Below are 20,747 nucleotides of genomic sequence, written 5' to 3'. Positions count from 1 at the left end.
AGCTCTGTTGTCAAAGGGCAACTTTAATCCCTATAAAATGCACTGAAAGCAACACAACTGCAGCTTACACATTAAAATGCATAATCGGAAATGAGAGTAAGTAGAGACATTACTGTGTGTTACAATGAACAAGCTATCTTCCCATTTTGTTAGACGAGAGCTTCAACCTTGAAGTTCCCGGCTGACAATGGGAAATTTCAAAAATTATTTATTTTCTTCCTTACAACATAAATTGTAATATTGAAACTTGTCATTTAAAAAGAACGTTTATGTTTATTTGCTCTCGATTTAAGTATAAAGGTGATTTTTGATTGGACCACCACATGGTGCCAATTGCGTCTCACTGTGAACAAAAATGATAATTTTGTGAAATTCGTTACTTTTTCTTGTGATGTTTTAACAATTCGAGGGGTCTAAATATATTTTTTCTGCAAAATATACCTTCTATAGAGCCAGTATTTATTGCTCAGACATTCATACAGAGTGCAGTATTGCCATAGAAAAATTGAAAACACAAAACATTTTGGCTAAATTCTTGAAGGCGTGTGTGAGTGGCAGGAAAATTATGCTAATATTACCGAGCCTCGAACACTTTACAAAGCACCTTTACTTAATATGCAAACTAAATTTGGTATAGAAAGAAGAAGCAGTAGTTTTAAGGTAACTGTTTTCACAATTAACACCCAAATGACATTCTGAGAATAACAGAACGCATCCAAGTGACCAAAAATTTTTCCTGTCTGAAATATTCTAGCGATTCACTCTTTTTAATGCAATAAAGCAGCACAATATTTTTCGAACAAATTTGAGATGGTCGTCAAAATGACTGGGACGTCTGGTGTGGAATGACCCTAGACCACTTCAGCCGTAGAAGAAGGAAATCTTAGATGTCCTTTTCATTAAGCCCCCACCTCTCCAAATTCCGCAATAGACCCTAGCAAAGCAGCAGCTAAATAGGCAGCGATTTCCAACATGTCAGTGGGTGTATTGTTAAAATTGTGGATGCATATGAAGCGGAAGTATCAGAGATATTGCAGGCTTTTTTGCAGGCTTTATTGCAGGCTTTTTTGTCTTGTCTACCTTGACAATGTGGTCGTCTTCTCGGACACGTTTGAGCAGCACGTCCAGCGCTTACAGGCAGTTCTTCAGGCGATTTGAACAGCTGGACTTTCTCTCGAACCTGAGAAATGCCACTTAGCATTCGAGGAACTGAAATTTCTTGGTCACGTTGTCAGCCAAGCCGGTATACACCCAGACCCCGAGAAAACAAAAGCTGTTGCCGCATTTCCTGTCCCAACGAACAAGCGCGAACTCCGCCGATTTCTGGGACTCTGGGCATATTACAGACGCTTCGTCAAAGGCTTTTCTAAAATCGCTGAACCGCTAAATGAACTTACGAAAGACGGCGTACCGTTTGTTTGGGGTCATGATCAGCATCACGCCTTTGACACGCTATGAAACCATCTCCAAGCCCCACCCGTACTCGGTCACTTTGACGATAACGCTGCCACAGAGCTACACACGGATGCCAGCAACGTCGGACTTGGAGCTGTACTGGTTCAATGGCAAAATGGCGTAGAGCACGTGATTGCCTATGCAAGTCGAACACTATCATCTGCAGAGAAAAACTACTCTGCAACAGAAAAAGAATGCTTAGCCGTTGTTTGAGCTATAACAAAGTTTCGCCCTTATTTATACGGTCAACCATTCAGGGTAGTTAGCGACCACCAATCTTTATGCTGGCTCGCCAACCTCAAAGACCCTTCTGGTCGTCTAGCACGCTGGAGCCTTCGGCTGCAAGAATTTGACGTTACAGTCATTCACAGGTCAGGACGCAAACACACTGATGCCGACTGTCTCTCACGTGCACCTATTGGAAGTACGAACGCGGACGTTGAAGAGGACGATACATTCCTTTTCTCTGTATCAGCAACCGACTTGGCTCAACAACAACGCGACGACATGGAGCTAAGCCCGCTGATTGACTACCCCGAAGGCCGAAAACACAGCCTTTCTCGAAACTTCGCACGTTCGCTGGCCTCGTTCTGCATCAGGGATGGAGTCCTCTATAAGAAAAATTTCGACCATACCCAGGCTATTTACCTACTGGTCGCGCCGGCCTCGCTTCGGGACGATATTTTACATGCTTGTCACGACTAACCACCATCCGGACACCTTGGCTACACGCGCACATTGGAAAGAATTCCCCGCTCATACTACTGGCCCCGCCTCGCGAAGACAGTCAAGCAGTACGTCCGCACATGCCGCGACAGCCAATGTCGTAAGACTCCACCTGTCCGACCAGCAGGACTACTACAGCCTATCGCCACGCCGAAGACACCATTCCATCAAATTGGCATTGACTTGCTCGGCTCATTTCCCACCTCTTCGTCTAGAAACTGGTGGATTGAGGTTGCCACCGATTATTCAACACGTTACAGCGAAACAAAGGCTCTGCCCAAAGCTACCGCAGCCGAAATCGCACAGTTTTTTGTCACCAGCATCGTACTTCGTCATGGAGCGCCAGCTGTGATAATTACTGATCGTGGTACAGCTTTCACCGCAGAGATGCTTCAAGAAGTGCTGAGACTAAGTGGTACAGAACATCGGAAAACCACGGGTTATCACCCCCAAACAAATGGACTCACTGAACGGTTGAACAAGACCATTGCAGATATGCTGTCAATGTATGTGGCCGTTGATCACATGAACTGGGACGATATACTCCCTTACATAACTTTTGCTTAATTAGTGCCCCTTAAAGTATATCCACAAAAGCTATATGTAGTTTAAAAAAATAGTGTTCAAAGCATACATCTACATTAATAACTGTGCTGACACTCAATGTTGTTGACCTGTTAAGCCAGGCTTTTGCATAATATTACAGCAGTAGCTCTGTTGTCAAAGGGCAACTTTAATCCCTATAAAATGCACTGAAAGCAACACAACTGCAGCTTACACATTAAAATGCATAATCGGAAATGAGAGTAAGTAGAGACATTACTGTGTGTTACAATGAACAAGCTATCTTCCTATTTTGTTAGACGAGAGCTTCAACCTTGAAGTTCCCGGCTGACAATGGGAAATTTCAAAAATTATTTATTTTCTTCCTTACAACATAAATTGTAATATTGAAACTTGTCATTTAAAAAGAACGTTTATGTTTATTTGCTCTCGATTTAAGTATAAAGGTGATTTTTGATTGGACCACCACATGGTGCCAATTGCGTCTCACTGTGAACAAAAATGATAATTTTGTGAAATTCGTTACTTTTTCTTGTGATGTTTTAACAATTCGAGGGGTCTAAATATATTTTTTCTGCAAAATATACCTTCTATAGAGCCAGTATTTATTGCTCAGACATTCATACAGAGTGCAGTATTGCCATAGAAAAATTGAAAACACAAAACATTTTGGCTAAATTCTTGAAGGCGTGTGTGAGTGGCAGGAAAATTATGCTAATATTACCGAGCCTCGAACACTTTACAAAGCACCTTTACTTAATATGTAAACCAAATTTGGTATAGAAAGAAGAAGCAGTAGTTTTAAGGTAACTGCACAAGGCTCATTCTGTGTGCTTCATAGAAAAGATAGGCAAACGCAGAAATTTAACACAAAAGCAGTCAGCAAGTCACTTTCATGATAAACTCAAGACATTTTATAGTCTTTTTTTTTTTTTTTGACCCACTGTGGACAAAGTGCTCAACATTGGTGACAACAATTGGGTGCTGATGTCAAAATCAATGACAGGAAAGCAATGATGAAAAACAAAATGTATTGTAACGAAACTAGAACTCAAGTCCGTTTAGTGGAGCTATCAACCAATCCACTTTCATTTCACTAAGTGAAACTGAAAAAGTTTTACACAAAAAGACAGGTAAAACAAGTTGCAGATCGTATAGCACTTACTTAAGACATCAGAAGCACGTGCACTAAGGCGGGAGACACACAAACAGTATTTGCCCACAAGTGTATCAAGATAGTGATTCAGGTCGCTAAAAAAGTGGCAGAGTGGCAGCAGCAGCAGAACACGCATTGCCTCAATGTCCGAGGGGCCAGCAGCCAGCCCCTTGACCATCTCCTCAAGGCATGCACCGACCTGCACCAAAAAAAACTTCATTTAACACATAAGGTTGAAATAAAGTGCTATCACCAAGACACAGTTGTAAAGAGCAGAGCATGCAGGTAATCTGGTTCTGAAATATGTGCCTTCAACAAAACTGCTGAACTCTAGTGTTTTATTAAACAGATAGATAATTTTTACGTGCAAACACTACCTACAAAGTAGTATTCAGAGACCCTTCATCCCATGAGCACCACTAGAGACTAGGTAGTATAAGTGTAGCCAGACGAATTCAGAAGGCACTGGTCTAGCCGCACCTCAGCATCGATACAGTGCAGTACGAGCAGGACAGGATAATAAGTATAAAGTATATAACCAATCCTTGCCTGCAAGCCAGTTGTTCAGTCCATCCTTAATAACTATACTATTACTTTATCGCAACCCTACCACAATTACAAAAATGCAGTTTGTCATGCGAGAATTGTACTTGGAAACTTCCCTACCACCAAAACTCATGAAACACCCTCTTACCTAACAGCTCTACCAATAGTCAAGCTTCAAATACCACAAATTATGAATTATTCTCACATTTCTTCCATTAGTCTGAAACAGCTCATACTCTCCCAATACACTGTACAAAGCTCCATTATACAAGTACACAGATTACCATGCCAGTCTCTGGCTTTAGTTTTATGTATTCAAGTTTCGTCCACAAGAGCTGTTAGCAATTCTTGGTACAGACCCTACTGTAACGTTCGTGAAGCTTCACAATTGTCTAATGTCAGTGTATTAAGATTACACGCAGGATGCAAATATCAAAGTTTTTTCTAGAACTTTCACAAGAGCCAACGATAACGCTAGAACTTTCGATGTCGATGTATAAATACTGGCATGCTCTACTGCTGATCAGTTTATTGACGGCCGATGGTATGTTCGTGCATCAGATCATGAAGTGTGTATTGCTGCAGTTTGACTTTCAGTTTCCTGGCCACAACTTAGGCCTAATACACAGTTTCATCTTGGACACGCTGCCTTCATCCAAATCACGACCACGAAACTCCGCCCTAGGATCTTCTTGGTTGCTGTGCGTCGTTCACTTTGGGCACAAGTTCGCCCTTAATAAACCATGTAAATAGAACATCCTTGTGAGGCTGCTACATTCGTTACATTTTCTGGTGGAGGTGCAGGGTAGATGATTCCAAACCCCATGAGAGAGCGAAGTCTAAGCCCTGACCATCCGCAAGCCGTGGAGCTTACGCCGGTGCACCAACGGATCAGTCGCCGTATTCGAGGGGATGTATATCCCCTCCCGCGTATTGACGACACATTTGACAGACTTCGGTGTGCCAAGTTCTTTTCATCACTAGATCTGAAAAGGGGATACTGGCAGACCGAAGTTGATGAACGTGATCCCGAGAAGACTGCTTTTGTTACCCCGGACGGACTCTATGAACTCAAGGCTCTCCCTTTTGGTCTCTGTTGTGCGCCAGCAACGTTCCAACGCATGGTGGACACTGTACTTTCCTGATTGAAGTGGCAGTATTGCTTAGTGTACCTTGACGACGTGGTCATCTTCGCCGCTACATTCGAGGAGCATATCAAGAGCCTGCGAACAGTGTCAGAAGCAATCCGTTCGGCAGATTTAACCATCAAGCCACAGAAGTGGCAATTCGGTTTCGAAGAGCTTCGATTCCTTGGGAACGTTGTCAGCGCCCACGGTGTGCGCCCTGATCCCGAAAAGACAGCCGCCGTTGCAAGGTTCCCGGTACCAGCAGACAAAAAGTCAGTACAGAGATTCCTAGGTCTCTGTGCTTACTATAGACAATTTGTCAGAAATTCCTCGCAGATTGCAGTACCCTTGACGAAACTTGCGAGAGATGTACCTTTCCAGTGGGAAACCGAGCAACAAAGTGCCTTCAACGAATTATGAAAACGGTTGCAAGAGCCCCCAATCCTTTCTCATTTCAATGAAACAACTGACACGGAAATACACACAGACGGCAGCAACATCGGCCTAGGATGCATCCTATACCAGTGGCAGAATGGCAAAGAAAAGGTGATAGCATTCGCCAGCCGGACTCTAACAAAAGCGGAGACCAATTATTCGGCCACAGAGAAAGAATGCTTTGCCGTAATCTAGGCCATCAGTAAGTTTCGGCCTTACTTGTATGGTAGACTATTCAAGGCAGTCAGCGATCACCATGCCCTTTGCTGGCTCGCCAACCTCAAGGACCCGTCCAGACGACTAGGAAGGTGGAGCCCCAGACTGCAAGAATTTGACATAACTGTAGTATACCGATCTGGCAGAAAGCATACCGACGCCGATTGATTGTCACGGGCATTTGCAGACACAGCACTATCAGATGAAGAGGACTTTCCATTCGTGGCTGTTGTCGAGACTTCTCAGATAGCCGAATTTCAACATGTGGACGAAGAATTGCTCCCGCTCATCAAACACCTGAAAGGAGCTGACGTACAAGTACCTCGTATGTTTTCTCGAAGCCTCTCATCGTTCTGCCTCCGAGGAAGTGTCCTCTACAAGAGAAACTTTAAGCCCAACCGTGAAAAGTTTCTGCTTGTCGTTCCCGCAACTATGCAGCAAGAAATGTTACAAGCGTGCCACGATGAGCCCACGTCTGGACATTCGGGGGTCACTCGAACGCTTGCATGAATCAGTCTGCACTATTATTGGCCCAAGCTATTGTCTTCAGTACAGCGCTATGTTAGAACATGCCGCGAGTGCCAAAGACGGAAAGCGCCTCGTGCTAAGCCAGCGGGCCTTCTGCATTCTATAGACCAACCAAAAGCACCTTTCCAACAAGTTGGAATGGACCTCCTTGGACCATTCCCGACATCTTTACTTGGCAAGAAGTGGATCGTTGTAGCGACTGATTATTTAACGAGATACGCGGAAACAGACTCCTTGCATCTAGGAACGGCAGCTGAGGTCGCCAAATTCTTTGTACAGAGCATAGTGCTACGGCATGGCGCTCCGACTGTTGTAATCACCGATCGCGGACCGGCTTTCACTGCAGAACTCATGGAATGCTTGCTGAACATGACCCACACTGTTCACAGGAAAACTACTGCATATCACCCTCAAAGCAACGGCCTGACTGAAAGCCTTAATATATGAATGGCGTGATCCCAAAATACAACAGCAGTGTTTATTATTCCATAACTAGCATTGCTGGGCAAACCACAAGCCAATATCACAGGTTGCTAAACTCACTGCTACACAAAAGGATGTCCATTATACTCTGTTTCATACACAAAGTGCAACACCGTGGAAGCTATGCAAGAAGTTCGGTCAGCAGATTCGACAAATTCATTGTCTCATTCTTGAATTTAGTCTTTGTAAATACCCATGCAAACCGAGCATGAGCCAGCACTTGAGGTGTCACAAATAGCTGCAAAAGAAACACCAAAATATGAACACAGCCTCTGCTCTTGGCTGCGCACTGCTGGAGCTCTAAACTGCTCAGAATTAAAGCCAAGTATGTCTTTAACTGTCACTTCCTCAAGTGCCTTCTCTTTATACAGGGGCCTGCACACTCTTTTTGGAAGGCCGTCATACAACAGATTGCTGCTACTGTATTTGCCCACGGCTGACAAATATCAGAAGCAGCATTTGTATCAGATGTACTCCATTCCATGGTATATCACCACAAGCTGGCAACGGGCTCTATAGAGTGCTAAAATTAAACCCTGACAACACTAGTGCCAACAAAAATCACAACAGGATAGAGCAATCACGTTTCATTAAGATTGCTCAAAGTCATGACTGCCCTGACATGCATTAATCAATTCGCAGACCGCTTAAGCCACAGTGGTTCTACCTCTGACTACTTGTTAGTGAGAAAGTGCCCTTTGTGTCATAATAACCTTTCATGCCATCAGAAAGTCAAATGTGCTCCTGAACTTGCTGACACCAAAATGTGCAGCAAAAGGTCTTCCATCTTGCTGTAACTATAGAGATCGTTTGATCAACAGTTCCGCCTATTGCACGATTGCGGCACACCTTTGCGGATAAGCATCAGGAAAGAACAAAGGTGATATGGTGGCTGCCGATGAACATGCCAGTATGGCTTATCCCCTGACAATCTTGCATGCTGCTGCACACTTTTGAACATCAGCTATCTGCTTGGGCACACATGTGGCTAGGTGCAACTTTAAGAATACTGCATGCTTTTGATAAGCACCGACAGCCTGAGCATGCTGGGCCGCCAACTGCTGTTACAGTAATACTGTGCAAGTGTGTACTGCTTTGTAGAAATTAAAGTAACTTGCTGTTACGAAGTTGGGTGTAGTGAGCATCAAGAAGCCTTGCTGCATTGACACTGTGCCACCAAGCACGTCTACAGTAAAGCAAACGTAGCGCTGTTGTAACCATGCTGCACACATTTATTAGGCATCCACTCAAATGCACCTCCATTTGCTGCCTAACCACTAGAGCACCACAGAGAAATGGAATGCATACCGCTTGCAGGAAGCTTGCATCGCTGCGATAACCTAATTAGCTAATCAACGCATCTGTGCACAGCCTGGAGAAGAGTGGGCACAAATAACACCCAAATGAAAAAATCTGCCCTAGTGCAAAACAGAATCCGATTAATTGAATATCTGCCCCTGAGATGACGAATCGATAACCAGTTTGAACTATGAATCCAACCGAGGTGCAACTTCTCAGTCATATGCACACAGCATGACAGCTACAACTTATACAAAAGTCACAATAACCAGGTGTGTACCAGTGAAATATATTGTATCATTAATAATGTATGATTTCTTCCAAGCCTTTGTAGTGACACGTATCCCAAAGGAGTACGACCACTAGCGTGGGTCCGGTCTTAGCGAGCCGCAGGGCCCGCGTTAACTGTCGCCCTGGCGAGAACACGATACTGCTATGGGTCGCAACACTTTATTGTCTGTGGCAACACCAAACGCAGTACAGTCCGTTGCAAAGGCGCGGGGGGAAAGCAAATGGGCTTATCCACGCCACGGGCGTCAAAGTACTACACAGGGTGCCACGAGCACGTCTGCGTGGTAAAGGTGATTCACGGAGACACCGGGACCAAGGCCCAGTTGCTCGAGCGAGGGCAAAGGCGCTCGCGTTGGCTTCGGAGGGAGACGAGCCGGCGTAGCTTGGCCACGCACTAGGACACCGTACCACCCTTCGGCCGAGCGTGCACAGAGGGGCAACAAAAGGTGAGCGTTCGCCTCGGCGCGAGGTGACGTCAGCGAAGTACGACGAGCACGGGAGTCGACGGACGGAAAAGATTGCGTGGCTCACCGTCAGCTGTCCCGGAGAGTATCTGACCCGCTCCCGACGCCACAGTCGACATCCGCTACCGGGTGAGAGGGGCTAAACGTCACTCCGCTCTTCCAGCGTGGCAGACAGCGGAGGAGGGGAGCCATGTCGGGACATGAGAACGGCAGAAAAGGCAGCAAAGCCCGTGCAAAGGCAGCGGGCTCGCCTCGATTCCCACACCTTTCGAGAGACAACTTGCAATTTCTATAGGGTGATAACTTGACATATCAGATGGGTCTTTATATAATTTCACAAATGGAACAAGTATGCAGCTCAGGCTGCTTACAATGAATATGAACGTCACGCCGGATCTGTTAAATGTACTGTATGAAAATATTTAAACTCTATGGGGAACGTTTTGCACATTTCCTATGAACTTTCCATTGGCTGCCTCATAATGAATTTGTTCATCTCATATGCAGTTAAATTGGATATCATGCACACACACACACAAAAAAAAGAGTAGCACATAAAACTGATCACTAAAAAATCCCTGTACCCAGAGAAAACCTTCCTAGAACAAGTCAGCACACGCAATGAACTCATTGTGATCTACATTGTGCTGCACTGGGAAATTACAGAATAATTCTGACTACTTAAGATTCCTTCTGGCACAAAAACCTAATATATGGGTGTTTTTATGTTATGAAAACATATAGCACATTATAGCACAGCCACGGTGGTTGGGAGTAAAACCGGTGTTTTAGAGGTTTGCAGAGCAACAACGTAGCCACCAAGCTACCTCAGAAGGTAAGCAAAGACCGTTACAAAAAGGTAAAGCTGCCTTTTACATCTAATATAGTCTAATATAAAATCTCTGCTGATTCTACCAATATTCAATTTAATTACACTATGGAAAAGTATGCAACCTTTAATTGTAAAAGACAGCCAGTAAAAAGCCCTCCTCGATATGTAAGGGACAACAAAACGTGCATAGAACCTAAGGGCTGCCATTACAGAAGCCTCTCTGCAGCATCAAACAAGCCGATGAGAACTGTCACAGGCTTACCACTTCTGCTACAGAAGGGTTTTTGGCATCTTGAATACATTGGAAACCATGGCGTGCTGCCTCCAAGTCCACACCAGGATTAAGCTCACTGCAGTTGAAGTGCCCATCATCCTCTTTCAAGTACGATGCATTAAGGCAGGCGCAGGAAGAGAAAACAGTCTCCAAATAGCTGCAACAAAACACTGCAGTTATCTAAATCTATAAACACTAAGTGCATAGCATTTAGCACTAACAGACCCTGCAGTTATAACACCAACACATGTATGCATTCATGTTCACTCTAGCTCTACTTCCAGCATGTCAAGTAACTAGCAGCATAACTGATTACATAAATAAACATGAACAAAAGTTATCAGATGCTAAAATATCCAAATTCAAGTAAAATGAGAGTTACCCTTCTAATTCAAACATTCATGTCCCTTGATTTACACTCTCCTGTTTCAATGATGAACCACAGCAAAGCCCAATAGTAGCTGGCATTGATTCTTCATGGTGAAAGCTCTGGATCAATGTTGCCTACAATTCAATTATTGTTGGTGACATTTCCATGGTTAGAACACTCTCCACAAGGTCTCTTGATCACATATGCTTCAAAACAACATATGCCACCACTGCATAAGTTCAACAAGCTTAACATCACCAATATTTTAAGCCATAATGATTTGACAGCAGTTTGAAAGCTGTCAGCAGAAGGTGAGCCAACACAGACAAATAAGCAAATACAGAAGCAGCAGCAACAGCACAGGCAGCATGAATTAAGTAAGGTCCATGACAATCTGCTTCTCAGGTCCATTAGCAGACCGAGGGGTGACTATGTGTAGTAGTAGCATGTCAAATATGTGCAGCTATAGCAAGCATAAGTATGGTACACTCAGGTACAAACAAACTCTTCCTCGCAGGCATAGTGCTTCACTTAATTATCAGTACTATAGATTTGGAGCAAGTGCTTATTATTGCTAAAATTTTGTACACACATGGATGCGAGTGCAATTTCTTATCGTGTATGCATACTACTTGAATCTTTACCCAAGACTAAATTTATATCCAGCATTAGCAGCTGAATTCACAGAAAAGAAATGGCACCACTATTAATCATGCCAAGTAGACAAAGTCCTGCACTAACAATTATTTTGCATTAGCTCTTTGATGTTGGTCATAATTAAATGGGTCATAAAATTTTCATTGGCACCAATACCGCCACAAAAATCAATCAGTGGACTACATTCCAAGCCATCTATAAAGCAACAGTTCCATGACATATTAAAAGCACACAATCCCGTCACCGCACTACTAATAGCAGCATCCGAAAAGCTTTCCGCTTTCTCAGAAATGTTGAGGAACCTTCTAAAATGTGGAAAGCATTTTGACCTTTTAAATTAAATTTTTTAGGGCCAAGTGTTTTCACAAAATGGAACTCCCCAGGGTAATTTTTTATTGCAGATATAAAGTTTTCAGAGTGACCTATTGTGAAAAAAATTGAACATGTATTTTTTATTAAAGTGATCAAAAAGCAACAATTTTAAAAATGCTTTTAATGGGTATAAATGCACTCCTTATTTGTGAACAATTAAAATAAAAATGAAAAAAAGCTTATAAAAAGCATGTTTATTGAAATAAATACGTGCCACAGTCTTAGAAAAATCAGCACACCAGCTTACTGCACTTCTGCACCAATAAGCATTGTCAGGGCACATACACTTCTGAGAAAATGCTCCTCAATTAAATTTAGATTTCAATCTGGTCAGCGCTTCCTCATTTTAACAGCTGGTGTTCAATTATGCAGATTTCGATTTGGAATTTGGTCAGTATTCCAGACAGAAGAAATCATTGCTTCACTCACTCACAGCAGAGAAAGCACAACCAGAACATCATGGCTTTGTATGCGACTACATGCAAGAAAACTCTATTGTGAGGCCACCAGTAAAACCTAACAAAGGAAAAGCTTCTGGTAACCCTTCATCTAAACATCACTGAGAGCCAATCAATTTTTATGATGCTCAAGAAGTCCACAGGCACTGAAGAATCGTTCGTATATACCAACCCGTATATATTGAACCCACTCGAAACGAATTATTGTGTACATTCAACAGTTGTAAAATCACCTTGAATATATTTATGATATATAAAATGTTTTATATATTTAAATAACTAAACATAAAACATATTTATTATCCCATTCAGATTTTGTACATATGAGTTCACTGCATCAGCATAGCTTGTATATGCCAGCACCCACCAATGAAAAGCTGAAATCACACCCCTACGGGCAATAAACAAGCTCGTATAAGGCATTCACTGTTTGAGACATTAAAAACCAGACCAGACAGCCAGACAGACAACAGTTTTGCAAGCACAACAAATGGAAGCCTACACAAGACAAATGAAAACTAACCATAAAATTTTATTTCTTTACCTAATGCCAAAGTTTTTAGTTTAAAGACACCATCTGATCACTTTCAATATTGAAGTGAAACATATGTGCCAGTATTACATCAATAATAAAAAGCACTTTTAAAAAAGCATTTTATTAAATTAACAGGCACTTACGCAAGCAGTTCTTGAGGTACCTGTTCTGTTGCTGCAAGAAAGGGTAGCTGTTCAAGGATGTCATTGTCCAATCTCAAAATCTGAGTATCCTTTTGGTGGAAACGCTGATCCACAGGACGAGGGGCATCTGCCTGTGCAAAAATCTTTATTTAAAATCTTTTACATTTGCGAAAGTAAAATTCCACTCCATTTAAAGATTAATATAATTTTTCAAAAACAATTTTGCCTATTTTTTCTCTAGTACACATGATCCATCAAGCCACTTCAAGTGAAAGGCAACAAGAAGATGGGGGTGCCATTTAGATGTTACACTACTTGCATGACATTGGTCCAGCAAACTAGCCTTTCAAAAACTAGTATTGCATCACTCACAATGCCCACAGCCCATGTGGGTCAGTACTGCCTTTCCCATGGGCCACTCTAGCGACCACATAAAGAGTAAACGGTTCTCGGCTAACAGGACTAGAAGTGTGCACCTGCGCCCTGCTTATCATGGGATTTGCAGTGACCTGATCATGTGACCATTTCAGCAAGGCAACAACCCATCTACCTGTAAACCTAAGACTCTGTTCCATCATAAGGGTATGCAAGCATTTCTTAAGTGTGTTGAGTGATATGCCACTACTCCAGAGAGTTACCACTGCCAACCGGTAACAGCCATAGAGCAACGACTGGCCACAGCCTTTTGCTCCCTTTGCTGGTGTTTATAAGTGAAAATTATTCCAGTGTTTGACAGAAACCACTCAGCAAAATGTATAGTCTGCATATCAACAAAATACTTTAAGCGCAAAGGGGGGAGGGTTACAACCATATCTGCAACAGCAGATTTTTAATTTATAGCAGCTTATTTAGGAAAGAACAACTTGAGGGTGCCCAACTTTAGCTCCAACTTCAGGAGTGAACAAGGACTGCCATGTTCTACTTTCAAGTTGTAAAAAGCCAACGGCAACAAAATTTGAGTAAAGCAGAATGGGCTCGGAATGCATAGTATATATTGGTTAAGCAATGATAATGACAGTGAAAAATCTTATAGTCGTGTACTTTATAATTTGTGCTTTATTGTCAGCTAGAAGACAACGTGGAGCTCCAACGGTGTGCCCGGGCAAATCACACACAAACGAAAATGGCTTCATCTACAGCTCACTGCCACTTGTGCACAGAACTTTCCTTTACTCTCTGTTGCCTAATCCGCTCCTTTTCTGCATGACGCCCCTCTATGAGCAGATAATTCAGAGGAGTTAACACTTTTGTAGTATGAAATGCAGGGCTGCAGGCGGCTGGAACATATGTTACGACTGGGACGGGCTTTCACACTTTTCACAAAAACATAAAGCTCCAAACGCTGCGTGTTATCGGAGTGATGAAAAAGGAATGGGACGTATTGAAGAGCATGGTGCTTTACATAGTGCACTTCAAAGATGATCGATATAAACACGATCCGGTGTCTCTCCGCCAAAATACTGTTGAAACTGAAAACAATGTTGAATCCTGACGCAGTGCCATCAATATTCAGCCCCTGCAAACCCCATAGCGGAAAGCCCCGACCAGCATTTGGGGAAGTGCCGGTGACGGGATGTAGTCATATCACAAAGCTTTACAGGGGTGAAATGGCAAAATAAAATGTGGAGAGATTTTTGGAGCAGCAAAATGTTGCTTTTGGAGCATGAAAATTTAAATTTGAAAAAGGTTACAGGAAAAAAAAACATCAATGTTTAATCACAATATCCCAAATTTAGAGAAATATAATAAAGATGGTTTATTTCTAGAAAGCAAGAATTTGTACAAACCATTCAACATCCTCGAAACTATGCATAGTGCTCAAGAGCACCGCTGTTTCAATAAAAGCAGTATTTTCAACTACCCCACAGTGCAAGCGATGACGAAGTGAACATTAGCATTTGCAGTGCCTGTCAAATCCTTTGACAGACTTTGCAAGTTCAAATGTGGATCTGCCAAGCTGGTGAACTTGAAATTCGGGGGATTCGTTAAGCAGTAGTGAGTGGGGGTGGGGAAAAGATAGACGACATATGGTTCGGCTTTCTGCTTCTTAGGGTTGCAGAATTCCTACACAGCTACAAATATTTCCAGTAATTTTTCACACATCAATGATCACACTTGTACTCACAATTATGTGGGGGATACGAGCATGAGTAATTGAGAAACAAAATGTACTGTGTCCCGTGAACAGCTCTAACAGCTCTTCTAAATCGTAATATCCCTTCTCGCAGAGCACCAGTATACTGCGGCGAAGATGACAAACGCTTTCTGCACTGAATAGAACGCTCCTGGCCCCCTCCATTTCTTTATTTCACGGTGGAATTAGGTTTGCGCACAACTTCTCGGCTCACTTGCAAGGAGCGTTCAATCAGATGAGGTAACAACGGTGCAGGTCTGTTGGTCTAGTGACGGCACCAGATATCTATTGGTGGGACGGCACAATTTTCAAGACAAAAAGATGTTTTATGTGCCGTTTTATGTAGCCGCTGGCAACGCCGGCGTTTGAAGCATGTCGAGTTTATTCGCTCACAGAAAATGCGGTGTATGCTTCTAGCTTTAGTTTCTTAGACAGCCGTGTTTGCTGACTAAAAAATTCATATTTACTGCGCATTCATTGCTATTCGTGTGTACGGGAACGCATTTTCGCTCTGAAGTTACGTCGTCCTGTCAATAGGCATCCGCTACGGTACGCGAACTGAGGAGCACACGGCGTTGTTGCTTTATCTGGTCGATCGCGTCACACGAGTATCCTGACGAAAAGGATATATGTCTAACACTGTGGCAAGGTGGTTAGAATCTAAGCATGGTTTAAGGTCTGCATTGCCTGGACTGAATTGGTTGACGACTCCAAAGCTGCAGGTGGCCAACATGGCTTCCATTTCTCGCTAAAATTAGTGCAACAGAAAATTTTGAAGTTGGTCGGGCCTTTCGGAGCAGCGTGGCACAATTTATGCAAATTTTATAGTTTTGGCTGAGCTCGGCACAAGAATGAGGAATTGTATAAAATTGGCTCAATAAGTGCAGCTGTAGCATCGCTGGCTTTTTAGTATAGCGTAAAATGCTTGCGTTAAAGTGTTTTGCTCACTAAATTGTAACCTAACGCTATCCCAAAGAGAAAACTGGTAAAATGACACAGCACGAAGGGCTAGAGTAGCTGCACCATCTACACTCGAGTAATCAAAGCTCCAAAAGCTGATCAGCTCAATTCTAGTTGCGTGTAGTCAAGCAGCAAAGTTTGACAGAAATGTAATCATGCTCGATTCAAAGGAAGTTAAACACATCAACGTATTACAAAAAAGAGGATTGTGCTACATAGGGTTTAATGTAAATGTTTCCGGAGTGGTCAAATAGGTGTTTATAGAAATACAGGGACACTTTTGGTAGAGATGGGAGTGCGTGAAACCAAGCACTGGTATCGAAAGCAACACTGCCTTACCGTCTATAGTCTATCAAAGAAGCAAGAATATCCGAAGCGTCAACGAGCAACATCATTAACTGTGAGCCAGCGAGTTCTCCAAGAGAGAAGGACAAGACGATATGCGCGAAGTCGGCAGCCATTATTTAGATACACACTTTAACGAGCTTTTATGATCATGTATCCTTGTATCATGATGTTGTCTGCCCAAATTATCCAGGTTTAATGAAAAAAAAGGGCCAAAAAAAATGCCAAAACACACTGCTGCTTCACTTGGCAGCTCCTGAATCTAATGCATACCCTTTTCTATGGCTTCAGAGCAGAAAACAATCACCACCCAAATAGAACACAGGCCCAATTTTGTAAAAATTATACACCAAGGTCAAGTTCTGAACATTAGAAAAACATTAAAGCAGCAGCTAACCTACACAGAATTGGACAGTTATTTAAAACTGAGGATTTCTTTAGTCATTGTCACTCTGACAGTCACTTAGACCGTATGTCATCTAGGCAGACAACTGCATTTAATTTTCTGCAACAGTTGGATAACTCTGCAATAGTTGTAACTGGAGTGGTGGCCAAAGCATGAACTAACCCCCTTTAGCAGTCTTGTAATTAACTCTCTGGGGTCTAAGACAAACCTATGTGCGTCATCAGCCCCAAAACGGTCCCAAAACGGTCAAAGACGTACATGTATGTCATGGCCCGTACGTTTAAAATGCGCGCCTTTGTGGAACCTTTCTCATGCTTGGTATATGCTGCTACACAGCTGGAATATGTGGGCTTTTTTCCTTGTACTAATGTCAGCCAGGTCTCTCTCTCTTCTTTTTTTAATGCTCAAGTACAGCGATGCAATGATGTATATTAGTGTACACGACCCCCTTGTCTTGCAGTGTGTGTTATATTGTCCAGATGGGCAGATGAATAAATGAGCCCTTACATGAGCATGTTAATAATGATTCTTGGGGTTCTAACACCCCAAAACCACCATATGATTATGAGATGCCGTAGTGTAGGGCTCCGGAAATTTTGACTACCTGGGGTTTTCACACGTGTACCTAAACCTATGCACATGGGCCTCAAGCATGTTTACCTCCATCGCCCATATCTTTCTATTTGGTGATGTGAAACGCAGTGATGAAAGTCAGTTTGGCAGCTTAGATGGTGTGTGAGAGGAGCATATGAGAAAGTAAACCATCACTTGCACTATCTGATGGGAGATCTCTTTCTTGAAATGATGGGGCGTGCGCAGCAGGCCACTGTGATTGCTAATGCTGTTTTCTCTGCTTTTGTGCCAGTGCATTTCTTTCCAGTTCTTTTTTTGTAACTGTTTCAGTGGATACTTGTATGACACATTCACATCAATAAAAATCAGTTGGCAGTCAGCGTGTGTCCTGTGCATTTGCTTTTCTTAGCCCTGATTTTTTATGCAGTTTGTCTTCAATATAGGTAACCATCAAGAACTTTAGTTTACTTAATTGCTTGTTTATTTACTAATTTATTTATTCACCCCTGATTTATTAATACAGCATTCTTCTCATAATTACATGTCAGCTGGGGCTACCAGCAAAGGGTACAGCATTTATAGGGCTTTTTACATACCAAATAACCAGAATGGTGACAAGGAAACACAGAAATACACAGGCAAGCCAAAAGTCACCTTGAATTCATGGCAAAGAAGGAAATTGCGATCCCATCCTGCAATTACTCTGTAGACTACCAGTGGTGAATCAGGATCTGCTGTAGACACACCACTGCTTTGAGCTGCAACATCAAATAAACATGAACAGGTAAAATTTTAAAGAAAGCAGCATGTGAATAAATAAGTCAAAACTTTCATTAAAGTAATTGCTGAAAATTTTTTAGGACAGACATTAAGACAGTAAAATTTCAAATTTGGACAAGCAAAGAGCTATATTTATAACTAAGTTTGCTCTTTTCATAGTTTCGGAAGGTAAAAACCCAAAAATTATGTTTGCTATCCAATTTTTCAGCTCTGAATAGTAATGAAAACCTTGCTACATGGCGAATGAAGAGAAAGGTAATCTTAATTAAGGGCTCGTTCTTGTTTTGTTAGGTAATCTTAATTAAGGGCTCGTTCTTGTTTTGTTATGCAGCATTAATGAGAACTACTAAAAAATAATACCAAGGAAGGTATAGGAAACATTTCATCCAGTTAATCAATCTCAATTTTATAGATAAAACACAAGCAATGATTACAAGTTAGCTGGACCATTAGTCTGCATTGGCTAGTGGTCGGTCCATATCAGAGTGCACAAGAACAGATTAACAGAGCATATACATTTACACATACACACACACACACACACACACACGCACACACACACACACACATATACATATACAAACATACATACACAAGCTAATGTACATATTTAAACAAGTGAAAATTATTTTTAAATGATAAAGCAGGCATGTTATGTGAGGTGTATAATCATATCCTTACAACCTATGTAACGGTAAAAAGTAATGATAGTAGACGAAAAGACAACTTGCTGCCAGTAGCGTTCGAACTTGCAACTTTCAAATTACACAGCCATGGCGGTAAGTGCGGCACACTCACTGCCATGGCTGCAATTGGCACTGACTAACACTCCCCCGTTTTAATGCACAAATATGTACCCAATAAACTGGACAGGATGACCGCCACCGTAGCTCAATTGGTATAGCATCAGACGTGTAATTCGAAGGTTGCAGGTTTGGTACCTGCTGGCAGCAAGTTATAATTTTGCATACTTTACTTCCGTCACATTTGTATCATAATTACTACAAATAGCACCCTCTATACTTGCCTTAGCTTTACTGTTGATTACTTCTAATTAATCTTGCTGCACAGTATCAGACAAATGGGAACCTATTTATCACAAACAATTCAAGAAAACAAACCTCTCCACCCCATTCATTACAATAAAACATCTTTAAGGATTATCGAATGCTCAGGAGTGGAAGCAGGCTTCAATTTTTCGGAACAGCTCGGACAGCAAGAATGACACTATTTTGGAGCAATTTGGGAGCAGTAAAAGAGGAGTTTTAGAGCACGTTTTGATCATGAAAAGGTGCTTTTTGGAACAGTAAAAGTTAGGTTTGGAGCAGATTTTCAGGGACAAACTTAATTGTTGATGGAATTTTCGTGTTTCTGGCAAAAACAAAGATTTCCCATGGCATGTGGGCATTCACATCCTAAAACTTGAATACTGATGAACCAACCAATTTTCAACAGCAAAGCTGTTAGGGCTGCCGGTAACTTGTGCTCCACAGAGCGAAACTCCTTAGCTGGGCATGCACCACACGAACTGGGCAAGCCCCACTATACTGTGTTCAGCAGGTGCGAGTGTAAAATGAAAATAAACATGTGGAAAAGAGAGAGAAAAGATAAAAATGAAAAGAAAGAAAAATAAAGAAAAAAAAATTCTCCAACGATTACAATACTGCCCAATGCGAATTCTGAGCGCTTTGTGTTGGGGCTACGCCAACTGTGTTTGAAGTTTTGGTGATCCACAGTTGAAGCAATGCGACATTTGTTGCATATTGCCACAGAAACTGCCAACGCCCAAGTGCTACACACACCACTCCGTGCATTGCAGGCATGGCGAACCAAGCCAAACGCCAACAGCACTCGTGTGCTATGCAAACCACTCTGCATTGCAGACATCACGAACCAAGCAAACGCCAACAGCCCCCAAATGCTACGCACACCATTCAATTGATTGTAGGCATCACAAACCTAGTGAAACGCTGAAAGCCCTGTTGAGACAAGCAAGCCAGCCACAGGGCATCTACCAGCTCTGCATGCGCACAAACTCCAACCGTGGGGCCAGCGCGCGTGACGGAGAAAGAAAGCAAGGCTCGAGGCCAGTAGCTTGTGATATCGACAGACCTCACATTCACTCTCTTTCGTCCTCGTTCACTCTATCGGTTACACCAACGTAAATAGTGACACCACTCGACACATGAACAGGCCCCTAAAAGCTGCGCTCTAGAATTCAGAGAAATAAAGGAAATTAAGGCATAAGAAAGAGAAAGGACAGGAAACAAACACACAGAGAGAAACAGGTTAGTGTAGTTAGACAGTTATGTCAAATGAGAGAATTTAAGTTCTTCATGCAAAAAGCCCATCCCAACTTTGAGATTTTGAAAACGTGGCCTCTATTAAGTACATTACGAAGTAATGAAATTCAAGCAAATTAAATGGCAAAATCTAAACAGAAAAGCTAGAGAGCGCAACTGCCTAATTCTTCTAAGACGTCCAGAATGAGTGAGTGGAGTGAGTTTTTCTCTAGCAGCAGGCATCTTCAGATGGTTAAAAACGTCATTTCGGCTATCATTACGAAAGTAAATTAACTTTTTAATTGGTGAAGTTAGGCAGTTATGTCCAATGAGAGA

At 42.3% G+C, this 20,747-nt stretch overlaps 1 protein-coding gene across 2 annotated transcripts in view; it reads right to left on the bottom strand.

The window, feature by feature from the left end:
- Herc4 (HECT and RLD domain containing E3 ubiquitin ligase 4) overlaps positions 1-20,747 on the bottom strand; it is a 206,327-nt gene that overhangs the window by 116,818 nt on the left and 68,762 nt on the right. For both annotated transcript variants that reach the window (XM_037435637.2, XM_037435639.2), the window contains 4 exons: positions 18,004-18,107; positions 12,932-13,062; positions 10,385-10,553; positions 3,911-4,100 (listed from right to left, as the gene is read on the bottom strand). In XM_037435637.2, coding sequence (XP_037291534.1) covers positions 3,911-4,100; positions 10,385-10,553; positions 12,932-13,062; positions 18,004-18,107 — 594 coding nt within the window. The remainder of the gene's footprint in view (positions 1-3,910; positions 4,101-10,384; positions 10,554-12,931; positions 13,063-18,003; positions 18,108-20,747) is intronic.

Source organism: Rhipicephalus microplus, chromosome X, assembly GCF_043290135.1.
Source record: "Rhipicephalus microplus isolate Deutch F79 chromosome X, USDA_Rmic, whole genome shotgun sequence".
Lineage (NCBI taxonomy): Eukaryota > Metazoa > Arthropoda > Arachnida > Ixodida > Ixodidae > Rhipicephalus > Rhipicephalus microplus.
Note: the sequence above shows the minus strand (reverse complement) of the source record. Positions and strands in the feature narration are given on the sequence as shown.